Genomic DNA, 26,112 nt, shown 5'->3' with positions numbered 1-26,112 from the left:
AGTATCCCTGTGTCGCTAAAAAAGCCATCTTTTTTATACACAGAGTACTTTGTGTATAAAGCAAATTGGCTATAAAAGGTATTTCTTTAGAAAGTAATGTGATCACTTTATAATAAACTTGGAAACTAGAGGAAATAACATCATTACATGGTCTTATGATGCTAACATGTACCCAGTTATCATTTTGATTTATTTTGCTTCATTTTTAATTTGTATTTTTTCATTTTATATAAACTATTTTGTGTTCTTCTAAAAAAATTAATGCAACATTAACATTTTCCCATGTTTTATAAAGGACATTTTTAATATATGATTAAAATATTTACTTGTTTTCTCTCATGAAACATTAGGTTGCTTCCATTTTTTAAATATACACAATAGAATGTGAGGGGCTTCCTGGTGGCTCAGCAGTAAAGAATCCACCTGCAATACAGGAGCTGCAGAAGATGTGGGTTTGATCCCTGGGTCAGGAAGATCCCCTGGAGGAGGAAATGGCAACCCACTCCAGTATTCTTTGCAGTCCCTAGGGCTGCAAAGAGTCAGACACGACTGAAGTGACTTAGCACATATGCAATAGAATATGAATATTTTTATTTAGCATTTGACTCTAAAGTTTCCCCCCTTTATAATCTTTATGATCTTATAATACTTTATTAAACCTTCCCTATTTATTCATTTACCTTGAGAGTGCATCAAGTGAAATCGGTGAGCTTTTAATAGTAGATAAAATATTATTTCTTCTCAATAATACTGATAATCTTGCCTCAGACCCTTAAACCTATGAGCAGTTTGGCTATTCTGCACAGTTTTCACTCTCCATCCACACATTTCCCAGTCTCACGGGACTATGTTATGAACATCAGTCCTCTAAACTTTCAGTTTAGAGTTTGGTTAAAATATTTAATTACTGATAGGATTATTTCTTTCATCCATAAGTAGTTGTAATTTGAAAAACTATATCATATTAAGACTGGAATGAATTGTTCCCAAGCCAAACACTAACATTATTAAAAGCTCTTAGTGATATTGCTATTATTGTTGATTTAAAAAATCTTATTGTGAAATTAGCTGTATGTAACTTTTAATTTTGGGGGCTTCCATGGTGGCTCAGATGGTAAAGTGTCTGCCTGCAATGCAGGAGCCCCAGGTTCAATACCTAGGTTAGGAAGATCCCCTGGAGAAGGAAATGGCAACCCATTCCAGTACTCTTACTGGGAAAGTTCCATGGATGGAGGAACCTGGCAGGCTACAGTCCATGGGGTTGCTTTTAATTTGGATAGATTTAAATGTGACCTGCCAGTTTGGGTAGGTCTAGGTCAGTTAGATTCACGTTCTCCTCGGTGACTCTCTCATGGGGTTAATGGAAGGTTAGATGGGTGGTTGCTGACCCCTCCCGTAAATACTGTGGACAGCGTTTGCCTATGACACGCACTGGAAGAGCTTTAGTCTAGACACACCTGGATGAGCATCTCTGCCCTGCCCTTTGCCAGATGTGTGCTCAATTCTCTGAGCCAACTTTCCTTCTCTGCAAAATGGGGATAAAAATCCCTATTTTCTCAGGTTCTTGGGGGTTTTAATTGAGAATTTGAATATGTAGCCAGAGTTGTAGGTGATCATGAAGGAGGTGATCAATAAGACATTGCTATTAATTTACCAGCAATATTGATCTTAGATTACCCTTAAGAGTTCCTGTTGGTTTAAAAAAAGTAAAAAAAAGAACTTACTGATTTAAGTATAGAGACTACATTATGTAGGTTGTGAAAACTTTTGATCTCAGAAAATTGGACAAGAAGTACTTAAGATGTATCTTCATGCTAATATATCTTACAGGGTTTAGCTTATTACTTGATGTATTTTGTGCTATTCGTGGACCAAGAGAAAAATGTGTTGAAATCCTGCAGAGTGGTCACTTGCTAGCTATCTCACCGGGTGGCGTTCGGGAAGCACTGATAAGTGACGAGACCTACAACATTGTGTGGGGTAATCGGAAAGGCTTCGCTCAGGTTGCAATCGATGCAAAAGTGGTGAGTTGTATAAAACTGATTATTAAAGGAAAGCTAGGTCAACTTTAAATGCTTAAGTAGCCAAAGTATATCAGAATTTAGATCCTGTCTTTGCACTACTTTAAAAAGTGGTGTCTGTAACTCTTAACAGTAGAGAAATGGTCCTTGTGCATGGGAAGCCATCTTTACAAAAATTCAGTCTGGGAATTTACAGAAACCTAGAAAAGCTTTATTTGACATTTCAAAATCCAGCTTCTTGTATTCAGATTTATGAAATTTTTGTATTCCTTCAGTTACACTCTTTTTTATGAATATAATCAGTCCAATTCTATGTAGTTTAATCCTTTGAGTTGACATATTTCAGTGATGGCTGTTAGTTGGTTTCATTATAATCCTTGTGTCTGTGACCAATTTATAACAATAGAACTCAAATAATATATGACTCCTGCCATTTCTCATCAGCAAATGTGATCAGCTATCTAATAGTATGAATAAAGATGAGAAATAGATATTGGTGTAATTTAGAGCTTTTAAAAAAGAATGAATTTGTCAATAAAGTGATGGTTCCTCTGGGAATCACTGTAATTATTCTTAGTAAACTGGAGAATCTGAATGTCATCTTGTCCTTTTCTTTTGCTTTGGAAAGTATTTCTCAGCTTTTTGGTCTCCGTATTGTACTTTGTCCTATGAGACACTGCTTATGGGATGTTTCTTCTTTGTTTTCTCTTTATTTTCATTGTAGATTGTCTATCAGAAAAAGAAATCATGGCACTTGCCAAGGTGGTTTTCTTTTTCCAGGCCAGTTAGTTAGAGACTGCTGCCCATACTTTCTTTCACATTTTTGTTTTTTTGTGTGTGTGTTTCCATTGCTGTCATGTAGACACCAGTTTAGACCCTTAACTTGACTGTTTATCTTGCAAATACAGACCTTTGATTAAAAAAGAAAGGATTATGGATGTCTCCTTCTAACCCAAAAGCAACATTTAAGGGAACATGGACATTTTTCCTTTATTTTTTAAATCGCAGAGTTAAAATAAAATATAATACATTGCGCTCTATTCTCTACTGTACATATTTGTATATGTAACTACTAGAAGATAGTGCTTTATCAGTGTGATCTTGGTATAAGTTAATGTACTTGGCCAAGTGTTCTATAATGGATAACATAAAAATTTAACCACTATTGTCCTACAGTAGGTTATACAGTTCCTTAGGACAAAGCCATCTTTTTATCGTCTGAGTTCTGAGTACAATGATTAGCACTTAGGCTCTGTGTATTTGTTGAATTGATTTTGTAAACACAATATTAAACACTATAAGAAAGGAACCTTTTGAATTTAAGTCTAGGTTAATAGTATTACTGATACAGAAAATTAATTTATAGCCTATTTTCCAAAAAATCTTATGTATTAAGATAGAAAACAAAACTTTAGACTTTATGAATACTGTGGATACAAGATGATATATGCACAGTTGTTCAAAAATTAAGGCTAATCAGTATAAATGTACATTGAACATTGTACATTGATAAAAGCTAAAAACCTAGTTCAATTTTCAGGTTTATATTTTGAGAGAATTATTTCTTCCAAGGTGTAAGATAAAAATGGTGAAAACATCACCCACCTTGATCATGGGACTCTAATTCCTCATCCTTAAGTAACAGTTTTAAGGACCGTTGCCTGGAAGAAGGCTTGATAGAAAGAAATCACATAGAGAAAGAAACCCTTTCATCAATCCGTGAGTTTCTAGACAAATAAGATAACCTAGATCACTTAAGGTTTTGGTACAAAACCTGAGAAAATTTAATGAACAGTCCTTTACAAGTTAATCAACAGAAATCTTTAACATTTCTGGCTTACATCATAGCACTGTATTGTTGATAAGTCTCGCGTCACCCCCAACCTTTCTTAACGCTTTTAAAGGCTTTACATTGGTACTCTGCACAGTAAGTAGGTGACGTATGTGATTATTCCAATGTTGCAGATGAGGAAACTCAGGCACAGAGAGATGGAGGGACCGAAGCAGAGCTTGCAGTTCAGGATGACAGGTAGCCAGTGCACTTCACAGTGAGTCCGCCCACCCTGAGCTTAGAGGCCCTTCCAGGTCCAAGAAGGAAGCCTTTCAGTCGCATGTGGACACAGCTGTAAATGGCACCAGTAACTTCTTTAGAAAAGCCTTTGCTAGGTCTCACAGAATTACCATAATTTTTGAGTCAGAATTTAAGACCATTGTTGCAGGGTTAGCTGCATTTAAATTGTATAATAACAAAGTAATGGAAATTCAAATGAAAAAAATCTAGATTGTCAGTGGAAGTTCACAGAATATTGGTAGCAAATATTGAAGGTTCATGTGAAAATTATAGGCTTTTTGATATAATCTAAATCACTCTTATTTTGTGAATTCCTGAGAATTCCGACTTTGTTGAGAATTTTTAGGTAACATTATACCTAAATAAGTTGGGATAAAAATGAGCCTGTGTACTCTAATTGGAAAACAGGTAACAAATGTCAAAGAAGATAGCATTTGTTTCAGTAATATTGTTTATGTGTATTATCTTAATCTATAAAAAACCTTGAGATGGGCTAATTCTTATTATTGTCCTCGTTTCACACATGAAGAAACTGAGGTGTAATGAGGAACTTGTCCAGTGCTTCCCACTTAACATTTTTGTGGCAAAGACTCCCAAGACCACTGTATTCCCTAAGAGGAGTTTTAACAAAATACACAGTCTCTCCCTCTCACATACATGTACACGTTAACAATTTGATTCTAGGTTACTGATGCAACTACCTTGTTATACGAAGCATGCACAAAGAAAGGAATGAACTTCAGTACATAGTTGTAGTAATGGTAATGCTTGTAGCTGTAGGGCAGCAAACTTGAACATGAATTTAGAAACCACAGACCCAGGAGTACTAAGTTTGTAGGGTAAGCTTGTTTAGTGTCTTCTAGAAATGCCCAGCCTCTGCAGAGTTAGCCACTAAAGGATGATAATGCAACTTAAAGAGCCTTTTGATGAGGGTGAAAGAGGAGAGTGGAAACGCTGGCTTGAAACGTAACATGAAAAAAACAAAGATCATAGCATCTGGTCCCGTCACTTCATAGAAGGGAAAAAAGTGGAAGCAGTGACAGAGTTTATTTTCTTGGCTCTGAAATCATTATGGACGGTGACTACAGCCATGAAATTAAAAGATGCTTGTTCCTTGAAAGGAAAGCTATGACAGACCTAGTGCATGTGTTCTAAGTTGTCTCAGTCGTGTCTGACTCTTTGTGACCCTATGGACTGTACCTCACAAGGCTTCCGTGTCCGTGGGATTCTCCAGGCAAGAATACTGGAGTGGGTTGCCATTCCCTTCTCTAGAGGATCTTCCTGGCACACGGATTGCATCCACGTCTCTTATGTCTCCTGCTTTGGCAGGTGGGTTCTTTACCACTAGCACCACTTGGGAAGCCCCATGACAAGCATAGACAATATATTAAGAAGCAGAGACATCATTTTGCTGACAAGGGTCTGTATAGTCAAAGCTGTGGTTTTTCTAGTAGTCATGTACAATGTGAGACTTGGACCGTAAAGAAGGGTGAACACTGAAAAATTTATGATTTTAAATTGTGGTGCTGGAGAAGACTCTTGAGTGTCCCTTGGACTGTAAGGAGATCAAACCAGTACATCCTAAAGGTAATTAATCCTGAATATTCATTGGAAGGACTGATGCTAAAGCTGAAGCTCCAATACTTTGGCCACCTGATGTGAAAAGCCCACTCATTGGAGAAGACCCAGATGCTGGGAAAGATTGAGGGTAGGAGGAGAAGGGGGCGACAGAGGATGAGATGGTTGGATTAGCTTCACCAACTCAATGGATGAGAATTTGAGCAAACTCCAAGAGATAATGGAGGACGGAGGAGTCTGGTGTGCTGCAGTCTATGAGGTCACAAAGAGTCAAGCATGACTTAGTGACTGAACAACAACTACAAATGCATCCTGAAGAGTCTTTATATAGTATACCCTTCAATACAAACTTTGGGGTTAATGCCAGTCAGTAAATGTAAATCTGCCAGAACTGGTTGGAGAAGACAAAGTGGTATATATATGAGCTGCAAGTTTTCTGTTCCTTCTTGGGCATCTTATCTTATCAACTCTGAAGACATTATACAACTATTTAAAACATTAGGATTCTAGCCATCGCTTTATTCTACAAAACTAGTGTTGGTTTTAGAAAAATCATAATCTGAATTTTTTTACAGAAGAGTCAGTCTACTTTGTCTTAGGTGTTAGCTTTGTGAATGAACTCCATCAGATTTAAAATTCTTCCTCTGACTGCTTTTCTTTACACGACTTCTCTCTATCCTAACTGGTTTTAAAAATGCCTGCTGTCTGTTTCCTACCCTTTGTTTTCAGAGAACACAACTGAATTCCTCAGTATTTTCTTTCTGTTCTGTCCATTCATTCCTTCTGTGGTTCGTCCATTACACTGTCTGTTAGCACCTACTTTTTCTGGGCAGCGTTCCAGGTGCTGGGGATCCAACTGTGAACGAAGCAAAGTCTCTGCTGTTGGTTACAGAGATAATAAATAAGTGATCAGTTAGGTATATGTGAGAGAGTAAGTTTTATGAAGAAAGCTGTGCCTGCAGTCTCTTTCCTTCAGCCCACCACTTTTTACTGCTTTCCAAAGCTGAAAAGGAACAGCTTTTTAAATGTCAGCTTATGTAAATGTTTCAAGCCCTGCTCACTAAGGCAGGTCACTCTGATTTATCAAATGCTGATGGTAGACTGTAAGTGAAGTGACACTCGCCCTTCCCCACCAATTTTATCTATTCTAAATATCATTTAATTCAGTATGTTTTGTGTACATTTTAAAGTATTTTATTCAATTTTTTATCTACTTCATTTTCACCATGGCATAATCTCCTTACATGGTCATTTGCTACTTAATCTGTTATTTTATGATTAGATAAGGCCTCCATTTTAAGTGAGTAAAGTCACTCAGTCTTGTCTGACTCTTTGCAACCCCATGGACTGTAGCCTGCCAGACTCCTCCATCCATGGGATTTTCCAGGCAAGAATACTGGAGTGGATTGCCATTTCATTTTCCAGGGGATCTTCCTGACCCAGGGATTGAACCTGGGTCTCCCACATTGCAGGCAGACTGTTTATCATCTGAGCCATCAGGGAATCATATTTAATCATTGATATTCATGGAAAAATAAAAACCATGAACTTGTGAACAGATATCCTCCAAAATTAATGATATGAAGAGTTTATATATATACACACACATACACACATATGCTTTTCCTATTTTTTTGGTGTTGAGTCTTAATACATGGGTTTCCCTGGTGGCTCACCAGTAAAGAATTTGCCTGCCAGTGCAGGAGACGGGGGTTCGATACCTGGTCTGAAAGATCACCTGGAGAAGGAAATGGCAACCCACTCCAGTATTCTTGCCTGGATAATCCTAAGGACAGAGGAGCCTGATGGGCTATAGTCTGTGGGGTTGCAAAAAGAGTCAGACATAGCTTATCGAGTTAACAACAGTTTATACAGTTTTCATTAATATTGAACCCTTTCAGATTTAATAAGCTCACACAAAAAAATGGTGTTTCATGAATTTCAGGACAGCATCTTGCCAAAACTCGTTATTTAAAATTATATAAATTTCCCCATAGAGAGAATTTCTGTCTTTTTCTTCAGTGAGCATACTATTCAGTACCACACTAAAACCAGTTTAATTATCATGTTCATTTTACTCAATGACTTTGATGATTACTTTAATCTTTGAGTTTCAGGAGTTCTTGTAGAATGATAGCAAAGTTGGTAAATGAAACATTGCATATTACCACTAGAGGGTAGTGTTTCCAATTTATATATATATATATATATATTTATAAATACCACATTAATTTTATTTGATAAATCACACTAGTGATAACAGTATATTTTTATTTTTTAAAATACCTTAGTTTTGTGACTTAAACAGGCCCTTAAACTTTTGCAATAGTGACTTAATGGAGACATCAAATGGATTAATGTATTTACTTTTTAATTCAAATTCTCTCTTTAGCCCATTATTCCTATGTTTACACAAAATATTCGAGAAGGATTTAGATCACTTGGAGGAACAAGTAAGTTGTGATTCATATGGTTTTTCTAAGTATAACTGTAATATTTAGAATGTAATATTTTAAATATTTGGACTTTTAAACACTATGCAGAAACCTTTTGAATTTATTTTAGAAAATGCATATACTATTTAGGTGTTTTTCTTTTTAAAATCTAAGTGATAACTGGTTCTAAGTGATCGCAGATTTAGGTGTTAAATTTTTGTTGAGTCTCATATATACTGAAGGTTATTTACCATGGGCTTTTAAAAATTGCACAGTGAATTTTTTAATCCTGTGTTAAACCATATTGTTGAGGTTTAGAACAGATTTAACGTATTACCCGGACTACCTTGCTGACTCATTCCTGAAGAAGTTACAGCTTTAAAAATGGATGACAACAAAACACTGAATTAAGATTAGCAACTTAAGGAGATACCATTTGCTTTCATTTATTGCTGTTACTTCTTGTTCTTTTTATTTTTTTGAACCATGATAAACTTACATCAAAGAGTTCTTTTTGCCTCCCTTTAATTTTTGATAGAAATAGCTTTGACTCAAGCTATAGGAAGGATAGCTATTAGATGTGCTTTCTCTTTGGAGTTTGTTGTTGTCCTATTTGTTTTTATGAAATTTTTATGGTTTGTTTGTACCCTGTGGTTTCTGCATTTGATTATATTTTGTATCCTTAGCACTATATTGTTAGTGTTCCTATCCATATATAAATCCCATCCTGAAAACCCTAAACTTCTATTGTTCCTTTTATGTCTAATGTTGGTATAGTTGATACTATATTATGTTTTCTTAGGTCTTTTTTTTTTCTCAAATGTGAAATAGAAAGGCAGGTTGATGTGATATTTAACTTTTGTTGTATAATTGTTCCTTCTAATTTTCTTTCAGTTCATTTCTTTAGAATTTAAGTTGCATACCAGAAATCATTCCTAATTTTGTTCCTTTAACTGTAAAGTGGTTTTAAAATTTTTTGACTGCCTCTTTTACTTTAAAAGTTGAATATCTCAAAAATTGATGTGTAGTAATATATTGTTTCAAGTACTACTCTGGGTCTTATGGTATATTCTGTGTTTCCACATATAAACAGTGTTTTAAACTTTCAGTATAATTCATAAGTGTGTATTCCACATTCCTTGCCTTTTGTGTATTGTTTTGTAAACTTAAACAGTCTTAGTCCATCAGTTTATGTTACATTACTACCACTTTTAATCTTGCTAAATTGCACACTTGGTCCTTAGCACTAATAATTCTTTTTCCTAATTTATAATATTTTTAGTCTTAGTTTTTCAGTGTATTTTGGTCTCATGTTTATTTGAATTTATTTTATGGCTCCATTTTTTCCTTTTATTCATGTAAGTCACATATTTGTGAGCCTCTAGACTGTTTAGCCTCTAACTTTTTTGTTGCAGTCTTTATCCTGTTTTGCAATAATAGTAATTAGTTTGTCTTTTAAAATTCTTATTTTTTGAAAGCTCATCTCCACCTCTACCCCCCATTAATAGACCTTATTTATCGAGCATTTTTAGGTTGACAGAAAAATAGAGCAGAAGGCACCGAGGGGACCCACACCCCTCACCACTCCTGTTTCTTCTATTACTGACATCTTGCGTTAGTGTGGTACATTTGTTACCATCAGTGAAAAGCTCCCCTTTAAAAAAAGTATTGTATTAATTGCCAGGAGATGATACTGGTTGTCCCCTTCCTCAAAGTCTTACATAATTCGTTTGAAAGATTACACTTATATGCTTGAATATGTAACAATTAAAATGATTTCATTTCCTTTAAAACAGGGCTGTTTAGGTGGCTTTATGAAAAGTTCCGCTATCCATTTGCCCCCATGTACGGAGGTTTTCCTGTAAAGTTGCGCACCTACTTAGGCGATCCCATTCCATACGACCCAAAGATCACAGCAGAAGAACTAGCCGAAAAGGTAAATTATTCTTTCTTTAGTTTTAGGACATATTTTTACTTTCACTTAAAATGAAGTCATTAATTCTACAAATGTGTTCTGGATCAGCGGTGACTTTTCCCCCAAGGGACATCTGCCTGTGTCTGGGGACATTTTTATTGTCACAGCGGACAGAACTGAGGAGGTGGTGGTGCCCTTGGAGTCCCGTGGGTGGAGGTCAAGGGTGCTGGTATATATTCTGTGGTGGGCAGGGCGGCCCCCACAGCGAAGAGCTGTTCTTTCTAAAATGTCAGTACTGTTGAGGTTGAAGTTCTTGGCCCTGATAATTAAAAAGTTTTGTAAGTGATGTTTAGAAGAAGAAAGCTTTGACCTCCATGAAAAGAAAGCAATTGCCTTTGTCTGGTAGTAGTACCTTGGGAGGAAAATGGAATCTTGTTTGTGAATTGTGCAGTCAGGTTGTTCCAGTGCTCTGTGACTCAGGCAGGCCCCATCACCCTCCTCTAGTCTAGGGGAGAAAAACGGAGCCCACTCACATTGTACCCAGAGGGTCACAGGCGACTGATCACGTTCACTGTTGAAAATAGTGTCTGCCATTCAGTAAGTGCTCCGTGGGTGCTGGCTACTATTGTTATCCTAGAACATACAACCCCATGTAGAAGGTCAATAACTACATTGATGTTTTTAAGGTGATGTGTTAGCACAAGGGGGCTTCCCAGGTGGTTCAATGGTAAAAGAATACACCTGTCAATGCAGGGGACGTGAGTTCAATCCCAGGGTTGGGAAGATCCCCTGGAGAAGGAAATGGCAACCTTCTCCAGTGTTCTTGCCTGGGAAATGCCATGACAGAGGAGCCTGGCGGGCCATAGTCCATGAGGTTGCAAAGAGTTGGACATGACTGAGCAACTGAGCATGCATGTGAGCAGATTAGCACAATGCTGTGCTTGTGGCTTGATTTCTCAACCTGAGCACCGCTGACATTTTGTTGTGGACAGCTGGAAAGGGGTGAAACTTCCATGAGCCCGCCAGAAAACTTCCTACAACTTTTTTCCTTCTGATGTTTTCCCCCTTCAGTTCTTTTTAGTGTTTACTGTGTGCAGGGCATTGCTGTGCACAATGCTAGAAAAATGCTAAGGTATCTTAAGGTGTAGAAAGTTACCATGTGGACAATATCTGTAATTCAACTCTAGTAAAGTGAGTGTAGGAAAGATGGCTGAGTAACATTCCATTATATATATGTACCACAGCTTCTTTATCCGTTCCTCTGTTATTTGACATTTAGGTTATTCACATGTCCTGGCTATTATAGACAGTGCTGCAGTGAACACTGGGGACATGTGTCCTTTTGACTTACGGTTTTCTCAGGGCATATGCCCAGTAGTAGGATTGCTGGGTCAAATGGGGGCGAGATTGGGCAGGAGGCTCAGGAGGGAGGGGATATATGTATACATATAGGTGATTCACTTTGTTATACAGCCAGAAACTAACACAGCATTGTAAAGCAATGATACTCCAAAAAAAAAAATAAAATAAAAATGAAAGAAATATGCTATGCACCTTGAAGAGTCACTACATGAATGAAAGTTCAAGAACCTTCTGTACTAAACACAATTTGCAACATTGCATTATTTTTTGTATGTTTAGAATGCTGAAAGGTTTTTGAAGTTAAATTAACAGTATTACATTAAAAAACAAAAGCAATATGCTGTGGGTGTACTGAGAAAGAAGTCATTCATTCTGAGGATTCATAGATGCTAAGTTCAGGAAGACTTCTTTAAAGTACTAGTATATTAAAATCCTTACAAACTAAATATCTACATTGAGAACTAAAAGAATAACGGCTTTTCTTTTGCTTTCTTGATAGACGAAGGATGCTCTTCAAGCTCTGATTGATAAGCACCAAAGAATACCCGGAAACATAATGAGCGCTTTGCTAGAACGTTTTCATAACAAACAAAAGATCAACCAGAAGACGCTTTAATACATTTATATTAATCTGTTTGTATCTATATGACTGTATTCTAAATTTTGTAGGTTCTATAGTTAGTATTTTTTTTTTAAAATCACATCAAGAAGCATCTTTCATTGAATTTGTTTGCTTAAAATTATGTTGTCATTTTGTTTCTGCAATCAGTTGTGTCAAATTTAAACAATAACTCACTACATGCATCATAATTCAGAAAATGATCATGGTTCTTTTTATAATTTCCTAATCATGTATCATTAACATAGATCCTTAAAACTATGGACTTCCCTGGTAGCTCATCTGGTAAAGAATCTGCCGGTAATGCAGGAGACCCAGGTTTGATCCTTGGGTCGGAAACATCCCTGGAGAGGGGAATGGCTACCCACTCCATGCCTCATAATTTGGAAAATGATCATGGTTCTTTTTATAGTTGCCTAATCATGTATCCTACACATAGATCCTTAAAGTTAAGTTTATCAATAATAGCAGTGGAGGTTAAACAAACATTCCTAAATAATGCATCTAGTTTCTGCATCTCTTGCACTGAGCTAGTTTTGCAAGGTGGCATAACCTAGGGTTTTAGTATAGATGCTTAAGTTAGAGAAAAACAAGCTCTTTCCTCTGCCTCTCATTCCTTTCATGACCTTGGGCAAATCACATACTTTTGTGCCTCAACAATTCACTTTTTAAAAACATGCTAATCCTTTGGTGAGGAATATTGTTTTAACTCTTTATATTTGCTGTGATTGATATCCATAGGACAGAAATTATGACTATATAAACTAAACAATACCAAGATCTTTTAGAAGTTTGTGTATTTATTTTGTCCGTAGGATGTTTAAATTATTCCTTCAGGTGTGATGTCAAGTTGCCAAGCAACAATGAAAAAGATGTACTGTTTTTCAAACTGAGTAAAGCAGAAATTAGGGAAAGTAAAATTTTTAATTACTGTGATTATTCTTTTTAGTATTATATTTTTAATGAGAATCTGTAGACAAACCATACAAGGTATGCTCTGCGTCGTCTGCCCTGTAATATGGCATTTAATAGTGTCGGGTTGGAAATCACAGTCATCCCCTGCATCTCATACGTTAGAAGCTGATTCTAAGCTGATGACAGCCCCGGGAGAAAGCTCTGCTTTTCTCAACATCCTGGCTCATTCAGCTTGACTCTGTATCCAGACGGATGGTTTATTGTTTCGATAAAAATATACTTGAATGATGAATTTATGTGAACATAGGGCTCTTTGAAAATTAATGGCTTTTGATTTGTTGTCTCTTTGAAATCTGAATTTAAAAGTATTTAAACAGAATAGTACCAGGAATCAAATGCAGTATGTCCCTCTTCCTTTTTGAGATATTAAATTACTTGGATTTTTGTATAAACTTTTGTATAACAAGTATGTATGTACGATATGTGTGATGTATGTCAAATTAAGAAAAATAAAAATAAAAGCTGAATTGCAGTTCCTGTTCTTGTGAGATTGCATATGTGACATTTTTTTTAATTTAAACTGATTTTTTGTTTTACTATTTATGCTTTTCTCACCTATAGTCATATTCATCAATCTCAGCCATAATGAATAAACCTGACTTTTCAATGTGATAAATATATTTTAATTTCAATGAAAAGTATCAACTAATTTGCAGCTTTTTTTCCCTCTCAAGGAGTGAGCAGTGTTTTTTTTTAAAAATTCATCAATATTTCCAGAATAAAGGAATAAATGGTCATAATATGAATGAGAATAATGGATTTTTGGCAACTATTGGGTTTTAAAAACTGAAGAAAGAACAACATTCATTGCTAATGTAGCAAAAGCCATTATTTTTTTTTTTGCAGTACTGAAGTTTTACTGCTTTACTTAAAACTTTTTTCTTCTCTGATACTCAGAGAAGTATTAACAAGAAGGCTGTCTCATTTAATACAAACTCTTTATCTATGCTCTTTGAATTTAAATGCCATTTAGAAGAGTGAGGGGGCTTCCCTGGTGGTAAAGAATCTGCTGCCAATGCAGGAGACCCAGGTCCGATCCCTGAGTCGGGGAGGTCCCCGAGAGAAGGGAATGGCTACCCACTCCAGCATTCTTGCCTGGAGAAGCCCATGGACAGAGGAGTCTGGTGAGCTACAGTCCGTGGGATTGCAGAGGCACAACTGAACTGCTGTCACTTACACTAGAAGATTGAAGGAATGTGACTAAATGTAGAGACATAATATTATTATTAACATTATTGCATAATAATAATAGATCTGAGACCCTCTGAAGTTAATGACATTTATGAACCATTGAAATAATAGATGTTTACAGGGATAAGTTGGGTGTGTTTTGTATTTGTGCATATGATTACTATTTTTAAAATACATTTTTTCTTAATGTATATTTTTTATTGAAGTATAGTTGACTTACAGTGCTTCAGGTGCAGAGCAAGGGGATTCAGTTGTACATGTACACATATATATATTTTTTGAAATTATTTTCCATTATGAGTTATTACAAGATATTGACTGTAGTTTCCTGTGCTATACAGTAAACCTTTGTTGCTTGTTGCATATTTTTTTAAATCAGTAGTCTAGCATTCTATTCATACTAAGTGGATGACACCTTTAAAGAAGCCCTGAATGCAGAACTCTAAGGCACACCTATGGTCTTTCCTCAGAATGCACTATGTGTGTGTGTGTGCACGCTCAGTTGTGTCTGACTCTTTGTGACACCATGGACTGTAGCCCTCCACTCTCCTCTGTGGGATTTCCCAGGCAAGAATATGGAGTGGGTTGCCATTTCCTTCTTCCGGTAAAATATACTTTTGTTACTTCTTTGTTGTGGCAAAATATACACACCCAAATTTACAATTTGTTAAGTCCAATTCTTCACTCAGGATGTCCATCTCCCCAGGAAACTAAGCGTTAAGTTAATTAAGATGACAATTCTGTGTTTCTGGTCTGCATTTAGATCAAGTTTCACGTTATTAGAGGCTTCCCAGGTGGCTCAGTGTAAGGAATCCCATCTGCCAATACAGGAGACAAAGGAGACATAGGTTTGATCCTTGGGTCAGGAAGATCCCCTGGAGGAGGAAATGACAACCCACTCCAGTGTTCTTGCCTGGGAAATCTCATGGACAGAGGAGCCTGGCGGGCTACAGTCTGTGGGGTCACAAAGAGTCGGACACAGCAGAGCAACTGAGCTCGCACACCCGTGTTCTTAACAAGGGTGACAAGTTAGCCTACATGTTACTACTCTCTTTCCATCTTCCTGTCCCTTGATTTTAGTCATACATGTTTTGTTTTGTTTTAGTTTTTCTGCACCTCACCCCCACTTTTCCTCTGTGTAGGCACACAATGCCCTCAACCCCTCCAGCTTCCAGGGGCTGACATTTGTTCAGCTGAAACACCTGGTCCATGATAGCCTTCTCTGTCCCTCTGCAGGCTTGGGTGCCTTAGGTTTCCTTTTTCATTTGTCTCACTTGTGATTGAGTAGACATTATGTAACGGAAGCATGGTAGCACTGTGGTTGAGAGCTTGGGCTTCAGACACAGCCAGACTGGGTTTGAATGGCGCCTCTTCCACATCTTAGTAGGAAGAGTATGGTTAACTCACATCACCTCTTCAAACGAACACCAGATGTAACTCACTTGGCACAGTGCTGGCATAGATACTGATGCATGTCATATTGCGTGCATCCTCCGTTGTGTGCGACTCTTTGCGACCCATGGATTGTAGCCTGCCAGGTTCCTCTGTCTATGGGATTCTCCAGGCAACAATACTGGATGTGGGTAGCCATTTCCTTCCCCAGAGGATCTTTTTGACCCAGGGACTGAACACACATCTCCTGCATTGGCAGGAGAATTCTTTATGTATATGTATGTATGTATATACATACATACATATATATATAGACAGAGAAAGAGAGTATTTGTTTGGCTGCACTGGGTCTTAGTTGTAGCATGTGCAATCTAGCTGCAGCCCGTAAACTCTTAGTTGAGGCATATGGGATCTGGTTCTCTGACCAGGGATCGAACCCAGGTCCCCTGCTTTGGGAGCATGGAGTCTTAACCACTGGATTACCAGTTAACTCCCATCATTATTAGTATCAAGAATCAGCAAATTGAGAGTTGTATCACCGACTATTGAGTCCTTGGTTCTTTGAAGAATACTTAGCGTATTATAAATAGTTACTGAATAAATGAGTGAATGAGAAGACTAAAACATATTTTTGGCATAAAAAAATCATTTGACTGACTTCATATTACAAAGCAATTTAACTGATTTGTAGAAAATGCACCATTGTATTTAAATCCCAAGCAAGAAGTTCTACTAGCTAAGAAATTAGAATCAGTTCAAAAATAGTTTGCTTTATTGATAAATCAAAAAAATTTTGATTCCCCTAAAGATCAATGTCCAGGACTACACGAAAGCTAAAATGTAGACAGCAAATAAATCCTCTGTGTAAAATGTATTGTATTGAGTTTCCTGCAAATCGAATCTAGGAATTGTTCGTTTCATTGATTGGTGCTGCCATCATGAAATGCTATAAAGAGGGATCTTTCAAGTGTTCCAGGAAGCAATTAAATGGATTTTGTGAAACCTGTGTGGGATAATTTTGGGAAATGAACAGTGTTTTCTGTGTGTGTTCAAGACTGCAAAAGAATAATTGGCCTTAAATTTAGGCAAGCGTGGTATTGATTAAGTTTCTTGAGCCTCAAGCTGATGAAGTACTGTAATAGGCTGCACAGGGAGGTTGTGAATCCCAGAAAAGTTTTTTTTTTTTTTTTTTTTTTAAAGATAATACTACATAAAAGACACATTCCATCCATTTCCTCCTGGAAAAAACTTTACTTTCCCTCCTCCACCTGGGTCACATTTGAGCGTGCATTCTTTCTTTCTTTCCTACTAACATGGTTGATGTTAATTTTTATGAAAAAGATGGTTGACAAGATTTCCTTTTTGCATTATATCATATTTCTCTTGTTTTCATTTATTTATTTGGCTTCACTGGGTCTTAGTTGTGGCACTCGGAATTTTCAGTTGTGACATGCCTACCCTTAGTTGTGGTGTATGGGATCTAGTTCCCTGACTAAGGATCAAACCCCTTCTGCATTGGGACTGAAGCGTCTTAGCCATCGCACCACCAGGGATGTCCCTATAGATTCACTCTCTGGTTAGGAGCTAAGATCCCACATGCCTCACGTACAAAAAAACAAAATAGGAAACAGAAACAGTGCTGTGACAAACTCAATAAAGATTTTAAAAGTAGTCCACATCCAAAAAATATTTTTTAAAAAAGAAAAGAGCCTTGATTCACAAAGTGAATCCAGTGGCCTGAGCCTATTGATTAAGCTTGAACTCCAACACGAGAGAGTCCATTGGTATCTTTGCTCTAGAGATTTTGTTTATTTTTTTTAAATTTTTTCACTTTTATTTTTTCCTTTACTAGACTGCTGCTCAAAATAAACATAACTTTATTTTTTCTTGTAATGAAAAGTGCAAATGAAGTCGTTCAGTTGTGTCTGACTCTTTGTGGCCCCCATGGACTGTAACCTATCAGGCTTCTCAGTCTATGGGATTTTCCAGGCAAGAGTACTGGGGTGGGTTGCCATTTCCTTCTCCAGGGGATCTTCCCGACCCAGGGATTGAACCCGTGTCTCCTGCATTGTAGACAGATGCTTTACCCTCTGAGCCACCAAATAACATATTAATAGAAATAAATCCAGACAATACAAAAAAGTATAAAGTAAAAATGAAAATTACCACCACCCAGAGAGAAATCTTATTAACATTTTGATGTGTGCCTTTTCATATTTTTTCTATGCATATAAAAATGTGATTATATTACAATGCTGTTTTGTAATCTTTTTATTAAGCGTAACATATCGGGAGCATTTTTCTTTATAATGAATATTGATTTTCATGATTATTTTTGAATCTATCATAACAATAGCCATGCATTGGCTGAACCATGATGTATTTAATGAGTTCCCTATTGAGAATTGAGAAAACACGCTTTTCACTTTTTCACTATTATGAATAACATCATGATGAACATATCTGTACATGTAACTTTGTATGCCTTACTAGTTCTTTCTTTGGGATAAATTCACACAGGTAAGATGGCTAGGTAAAGGATATGCATATTAAAAAACTGATTACATATTGCAAAATTACTCTCTAGGAAAGTTGATTTTATTTACATTACTGAGATGTTAGCATGGGAATATGCTGCTGTTCATATTACAAATACCAGCTCATAGTAATCTTAAAATTTTGTCAATCTACATAAACACACTACCACATGTAAAATAGATAGCTAGTGGGAGGCTGCTTATAGCACAGGGAACCCAGCTCAGGGCTTTGTGATGATCTAGGGGGTGGGATGAGAGCAGGTGGAGTGGGAGGAAGGATCTAGAGGGAGGGAATATCTGTATACATACAGCTGATTCACTTCATTGTACAGCAGAAACTACACAACACTGTAAAACAATTCTACTACAATAAAAAATTCAAAAATAAAATTTTTCAAAAATCTCCTCCCCCGCCCCCCTAAATTTTTCAATCTGTTAGGCAAAAATGATTCTTCTTGTTTAATTACTTTGCTTACTCAGTGGGGAAAGTATTGATCCAATTCTGGACATCACTAGGGTTCGGTCCCACACAGAGACAGTAACCAGTGACCTGACCTGATAAAGGCCAACATGATGGCCTGCTGACTCCTTTTTTTTAAACTCATCTACTCCTGAAGTCTATACAGATTAAATTACTGACTGTATTGATTTTCAGTTCCCTCTTTGGTCCCAAATCTCCAAAAAGAAATTGGGAAGAATTTGGGAGGATCTTAAAAAATTTGTATATTACCCGTGTATCCCCCTCACTTCACTGTGAGAGGATGAAGCAGGTCTGACCGTTCTTCACCCCTGCAACCCCATCACTTTTCTTTGCGTCTTCACATTGTCTGCTTGAAACTTTTTTTTTCCCTCAAAAACACTCTTTCTCATCTAACAGTGACTGGCTCATTCCACCCCCCCACATTCCACTGTTCTTTTGTTTTAATTGAATAACCACACAACACACAAGTATCTATTAGCTATTTTACATTGCACAATTAAATCGTCTTTGGCACGCTCACAATGTAGTTCAACCACCACCTCTATGTAATTTCAAGAACTTTTCACCACCCCAAAAGGAAGCCCTGTGCCCTTCGAAGCAGTCACTCCCCACTGCCTCGTGTGGGAGGCCCTTGCCAGCCTGACGACGGAGCTAAGACACAGACCCTCAAAAGAAAAGCAACTGAACAGCACATGTGTTTCTGGTGGGGTGTGAATCTCAGCCAGGAACGTAAAAATGACCTTCTCCCTTGAGCTGCTGCTCTTGCTAAGGAGAAAACAGTGTGTTATACTTTTGTCAGAATTGGATTGAATCTGATCTGTTGAAAATGGAACTTATGATGCTAATGCTAGAAATCTCTTAGGTTGGAATTTGAGTAGTATGCAATATGATATTATGGAAATATATTCCTAAAGTATCTATTTCCTTCTAGGTTTTGTCCACAATGGCTGTAGAACTTTGTAGAAAATCGTTACCGGATTCTTCTCAGTGAACAAAAGCACTTCAAATAGTAAATAATACTATCACCTATTTATAGTCTAGTTAATGTCCATTTTATTAATATTATGATTTATTTCAACTTTCTTCATACATGAAACATAAATGACTGATATTTCTCTAAGTATTTACATGTTGCTTAAGATGAATAAATCAAAACTTACACATTTAACAAATTAAATTATCTAAATGCTTAAGCATTGTTTGAAAACTAAGTTAATCAAACTCTTTTAAACATCAAATAAAATCATGGATTTCACTCACCCAATGCTTCAAATACTTTAAGAAGCAGAAAAAAAAATGCACAGAAGTATATTGATGATTACCAAATGGATTACACCTGCCAATACCAGTTTCAAATGTGCTCATACCATGTGAAAGTTGCTCAGTCGTGTCCGACTCTTTGTGACCCCATGGTCACAGGAATTCTCCAGGCCAGAATAGTGGAGTGGGTAGCTATTCCCTTCTCCAGGGGATCTTCCCGACCCAGGGATCAAACCCAGGTCTCCCGCATTGCAGGCGGATTCTTTAGCAGCTGAGCCATCAGGGAAGCCCATGGTTCAAAGCTAATGTCATGGATTGATTGATTACTTCTTATATTTTTCTGGAATTGTCTTCCTAGCGTTGTAGAGAGTTTTAAGAATTCTAAGAGGAAAAGAATACCTTCTTGGACTAGCTGAGCCTGCAGGATTTGATTGTCAAGCAACTGACTCCTGGTCAAGACCCAGCAACCACTGTGAGGTCCCAGACTTTTAAATGTGAGCCTCTGTAAAAAGACCATGTTTCTTTTTGTAATTCAATTTTTCTTTTCCATCAAGAGGACTTTTAAGTCTGTCTTTTAGGAGGCTTTTAGTCCTTGAAGCTTCGTGTATTTCCAAGAAATAATATATTTTCTAACTTTCACATGGTCTTCATTATCAAGCTTATTTTGCCATTATGACCCAATTTCTTAGTGTTACTGGAAACTCATGGATTGTATGCATTATATTTAATAAAGTTATTCAGAGTTTTTGTCTATAGGTGAATGAGGGGTAATTTCATCTTTGGGACATCTGGCTAAGTGATTATCTCGGAACAGCTTTATGTCTGACCGCTAGCATGAATGGCCTGCTTTCACCTGAGAGTTCTCTCATAGTTCCCTGAGGTTCTGTTCATTTTTTAAAATATACATTTTATCTCTCTGCTTTTCTCAACATATTCAAATATATTAATTTTTATCTCTTTTTAAATTCTGACTTTCCCAATCAGTTCTTAAGCTTATTCAATGAATTTTTAATTTCAAGTATTAAACTTTTCAGTCACAGAATTTTGATTTGGTTCTTTTTTAGGGTTTCCATTTCCTGCTGAGAATTTTTTCTCTTTGCATTGTTTTCTGTTGTGTGCTGCTACATAGTCCTAATAGCTGCTTTAAAATCTTTCTCAGTTAATCCTAACCTCTGGACCATTTCAGAGTTACTATCTACTGATTGTCTTTTCTAAGTATGGGTCATGGTTTCCTATTCCTTTGTATGTCAAATAATTTTGATAGGTGTCCTGAATGTTACGATATACCATGCAGATCTGGACTCTGCCATGTTACTACAAAGAGTGTTGGTATTTTGTTTGGGCAGATAAGTGACTTATTGAACTCAAGCCACAAGCTTCATCTTCCCTTTTTCACTCTCCCTAGAGTGGGCCTGTGCAAGTGTGATTTGGAGGTTGGCAAGGGGTCTGGGCCATGTTTATATACAGAATTTGTTCTCTGGCTCTCTCATTTCTGAGATTTTCTTCCTCATTTTCCACCTGCTAGTTCTATGCAATCTCAGTTCTCTTATTCTTCAAGCAAATAAGGCTTCAAAAAATTATTTCTTTAATCTCAAGTGGAGGCATGGGACTCAAGTGGACTGGGACCTACCCTTGAGTTAAAAGCCATAAAAATGGAAAATTCATCCGGAGCCTTCCGTCATTCCTTGTGTTAATCTTCTTCCTGCTCTGGTCTGTTCTCTAGTGTCTTCAGCTAGTTGTTTTTTAATTTTATCCAGAGTTTTTATTTGTGGAAAGATTAGTCCAACAAGACTATACAATTTGAAGCTTCATGCTGCCAGTTTGGTCATGTGGACTGAAGTAGCAGAGAGGGAGGGGAGAAATGGTGGGGACTTTCCACTGAGCATCCCTCACCCCAGAGCTCCAGGTTTATGAGTTTAGGAAGAAATTTTTTTTAATGTTTAAAAATATTTTAGAAATGTTTATATATATATATGTATATATATATATATATATATAATTCAGGGACAGCATATTCCCTGGAGTTTCCATGCCCCCAGGATTTTAGGTGGGAAGTGATGGAGTCAGATAAGAAATACCATGAGGTTGCCCGTATGGCATGCTCTATCAGTGAGCATGTGGTTCATGCCTACATGTCTCTGATGATAATTAATAACTCCAGGGGTGGGGTCTAAAGTAAGCCACAAGGGAGGATGATCAGGATGATTATTCTGGCTACTGTGTTCTGCTTTTCCAGATTTTAGGGAAGTTACTCAGAAGACTCAATGGACATGGGTGTGTGTTAAGTCGTTTCAGTCATGTCCAACTCTTGGCGACCCCTCGGACTATAGCCCTCCAGGCTCCTCTGTCCATGGAATTCTCCAGGCAAGAATATTGGAGTGGGTTGCCATTTCCTTCTCCAGGGGATCTTCCCGACCCAGGGATCAAACCTGCATCTCTTGGCAGGAGGGTTCTTTACCGCTAGCGCCACCTAGGTAGCTAAGACTCAACAACTCAGAAGACTCAATGGACCTGAGTTTGAGCAAACTTGGGGAGAGAGTGAAGGACAGGGAAGCCTGGCGTGCCCCAGTCCATGGGGTTGCAGAGAGTCGGACACAACTGAGCAACTGAACAATGAACAACAACAACTCAGAAGAGACAGAAAAGGAGACAATTTGAAGTCCATCCTTTATTGCCTGTGTCTAGGCTTTGCCGAGATGTGCACATAGCCGGGAGGGTCAGTGAGAAGAGAGGCTGGAGAGACTCAGCAGGGGTCTCACAGGTCTCCTCTGGTCAGGTTCCATCGGGCAGGAAGATCCCAGCTGTAACCCTCGTGTTAGCAGTTCCACTGTCTGGAGAGAACAGATGAATATTCAGAGTGTTGATATCTCTCTCCGTTCATGCTCCTGCTGGGAAATCTGGAAAACTTACCGCAGTGCTGTGGTTTGAAAACATGAAGTTCCAGTTGTCAGGAAAGATCTTGATAAGAAAAGTCAGGCAACTGAAATCAAATTCTTTCCCCCAAGGAACTACAAAGTCTGTTCCAGGGGGATGTTCCTGCAAGGGCTGCCCTGGTGGCCTGGGGGCTCCCAATGTGCCTGTGGTCCCTGGCTGTTCTTGTGCTCAGGGTTCTTGTGGGAGGTCGGCTTGTCTCCTGCCCACATGATCTCCCCTCCCTGCTTCCCCGCAGGTTCTGAGCCTCAGAAGATCTAGAGCCTGTCGTAGAAATCTGCCTCTTTGACAAGGTGGAAAATTTCAGATGCATGGCTGAGGGAATGTCACAGGCTTGGTATAGTTAGGTCACACATGGTAGATGGCAACATCATATTTTAAAAACATCTTGACACTGTATTTACACTAATACAAACAAGAGGAAGTTGAAGAGAATAAATGTGATGAACTCTATTAAGAAATCAATTGTTTGCTGGTAGCTCTAATATGGTTGTATTAGCAGCTCAGTTGTGTCTGACTCTGTGACTGTAGCCTGCCAGATTGTCTGTCCATGGAACTTCCCGGGCAAGACTATTGAAGTGGGTTGCCATTCCGTTTTCCAGGGGATCTTCCTGACATAGGGATCGAATATGGTTAATTTTTTTTTTTTAAAGGTTGCAGGATGTAACCTCTTGATGGCTCTGAAAAATACAATATAAATACAGGGTTCAGGACAACTGGTGTTAGTATACAAGTCAGAGGATCTGGCAGTTCCATACTGTATACTTTTTACATGTACTCTGGAAGACAGTAAAGGACAGGGAAGCCTGGCGTGCTGCAGTCCATGGGATCGCAAAGAATCTGACACGACTTAGTGACTGAATGACACCACCATCAACACTTACATGTCCAGTGTGGTTACTACTTTTTGAGAGAGCTCTTTATGAATTGAAGTGCATCATTAAAAGGATGACCAGAACTAGAATGGGGTAGAAACCATCAGCTGAAATCAACACCTCCAAAATGTTCAGCGTTCTGCAGCAAAGGGGTTGGATTTATTCTGTACAGACACAAGGCATAGGACTCAGACCCACTGGGAAGTTCATAGAGAAGTGGATTTTCCCTTTATATGAGGAAGCTCTTTCTAATAATGAATGTTGTTCAAAAGTGGAGTGAATTTTCTTGAATCACAGAAAGTATTCAAACAGAATAAATAATCATAAGTTGGAGATGTCGTAGATGAAATTTCTAAATTAAGAAGACACTCAAGCTCACTTCAAAGATATTTCCTCATTCTAAAATTCAAAGCCAGTTTTTAGTCCTTTGTGGGACAGTAATTTTCTCATAGGTAAGATAGTATACACTTCATAGAGTTTTATTAGTATATAATGACTCTTTTTATTATAACAATATAAGACTATTTCAAGTGACTAGATTCTTTTTCTTCAATCATGATGATACTGTTTCTTTGGAAAGAGGAGCAAGAATCTGTATGATTGCACAGGGTAAATCAGATTTCCACCCTGATGCTAGTGTCAAATATGGAATGGTCAGTTTCTTGCTACTTATTCCCAGCCTTGGGACATCTGGCTTGGCCTCAGTGGTCAATTTCATCCCATCAGCGGGCTCTCTGTTTTGTAAATGTGAGCGGTGAGAATAGGGGTTTAAGAGAGGGAGGCAGTCTAAGGCTTTCCAATTTTACTGCTGACTTTTTCTGTTTGAAGACCTTCAATCAAAGCCTCTGCTACTTTGACAAGTTGCTCTTCTTTCTTTTAAACAAGTTGTTGTCGCTGCTTAGTTTGCTAAGTTGTCTGACACTTCTGTGACCCCAAAGACTGTATCCCACCAGGCTCCCCTGTCCATGGGATTTCCCAGCAAGAATACTAGAGTGGGTTGCCATTTCTCCTCCAGGGGATCTTCCTGACCCAGGGATCGAACCTGCATCTCTTACATTTTCTGCATTGGCAGGTGGAATTCTTTACCACTGCATCACCTGGGAACTTCTGACACACCGCCTTTATTTGTCTGATAATGCTTTCCTCATTATCATAGTTAATTAGACACTAAACTTAATTAAAAGCCTGATGAATACTTCCTGCCACCTGAATTCCTCAAGGTCTACTATAATTGATGGCTATTTTGTTTATTCATAATAAATCCATTGGAGGGTTTTCTCTGGTTGGACTCAGGAGAATTCTATATTCTCTTTAAAACTTTTACAACTTTTTTTCCTAGACAAAGAAAATAGGTAAAATAAAAGCTATTGTGGCAGGAGTGTTGGGTTGAATCTGGGACCCCAACTTTCTGGCTCTTCTCTTTCATGTGATTCCACTTTAGAACACACTGGTCTGTCCTGTATTTAAGCAGGAAAAGTCTTTATTCCCCTAATCTACTGACTCACTTTGAACATTTTGTCTAATGATAGCAGTAGTTGCTGACAACTGCTAGATTTTCTCAAGCTAGTAAGTGGTCTTTGAGAACTGATTTTATTATTGGTTGCTGTTATGGAGAAATAGGTGAGGGCCTAGATTGTTCACCATTTTTGCTGCCTTTGATTTTGGACAGACACTAGTCAGAATAGGTCACGTGGACTGACCCTGTATCTCAGTCACTGATGTGCACACATAACTTGTATTTAATACCACTGAGAGATTCAAAATCAGCTGCAAAGATAGTCTCCTGAGAAACCTCTCAGGAGATGAGTATACATAGTTTAAGAGAGGAATACATTTTGCTTTCCATTTACACCCTTTGTAAAACATATACATTCATGATTTGAGCTGCTTTCAGACTCATTAGAATGGTACCCCTCTGGTCCTATTTGCCAAAGATATGGGTTTATAGTCACAAGCAGAAGTACTCTCAGGAGTAATTTGGCTCTATAAGTACTATCAGAAAGAATGGTTTAAAACCAAATGCAAGAATGGTTTAAAACCAACTGCTCTAAAATCTTCTAGATCAACATTTGGGAAATGCCCTCAAAATCTAATTGTCAACAATTTTGTGTAGTTGGATCAACTCAGATACTCAGGAGTATGTTTTCCAACTCATTTTGCCCTGGAGGTTTTCCAGGACACTTTAAAATTATTTCAAGGGTGCATCTTTGAGGGTAATTTTTATGGCGAAGGTGAGAAGTCTGTAAGTGCTTTGCATTTTTTCCAGAATGACATGAATAATGTTTTCCAGGACTTCCCTGAAGGTCCAGTGGTTAAGACTTCATTCCCAATGCTGGGGGCCCAGGTTCAATCCCTGGTCGGGGAACAAGATCTCACATGCTGCAACTAAAAAAAAAAGCAGAAAGTGGAGCACATCTTATACTCAGATCCTTGGTTCAGGTATCGATGAGAACCCAGAGGATATGGGAC

General features: G+C 37.8%; 1 protein-coding gene across 3 annotated transcripts in view; it reads left to right on the top strand.

The window, feature by feature from the left end:
- TMEM68 (transmembrane protein 68) overlaps positions 1–13,448 on the top strand; it is a 34,393-nt gene extending 20,945 nt beyond the window's left edge. For all 3 annotated transcript variants that reach the window (XM_043483400.1, XM_043483399.1, XM_043483398.1), the window contains exons 4-7: positions 1,831–2,024; positions 8,063–8,123; positions 9,902–10,041; positions 11,882–13,448. In XM_043483400.1, the coding sequence (XP_043339335.1) occupies positions 1,831–2,024; positions 8,063–8,123; positions 9,902–10,041; positions 11,882–11,998 (512 nt within the window). In that variant the 3' untranslated portion in view covers positions 11,999–13,448. The remainder of the gene's footprint in view (positions 1–1,830; positions 2,025–8,062; positions 8,124–9,901; positions 10,042–11,881) is intronic.
- The last annotated feature ends 12,664 nt before the right edge of the window (positions 13,449–26,112 follow it).

The sequence above is a fragment of the Cervus canadensis genome, chromosome 12, assembly GCF_019320065.1.
Source record: "Cervus canadensis isolate Bull #8, Minnesota chromosome 12, ASM1932006v1, whole genome shotgun sequence".
Taxonomy (NCBI): domain Eukaryota; kingdom Metazoa; phylum Chordata; class Mammalia; order Artiodactyla; family Cervidae; genus Cervus; species Cervus canadensis.
This window is presented reverse-complemented; position numbering and strand designations above follow the sequence as displayed.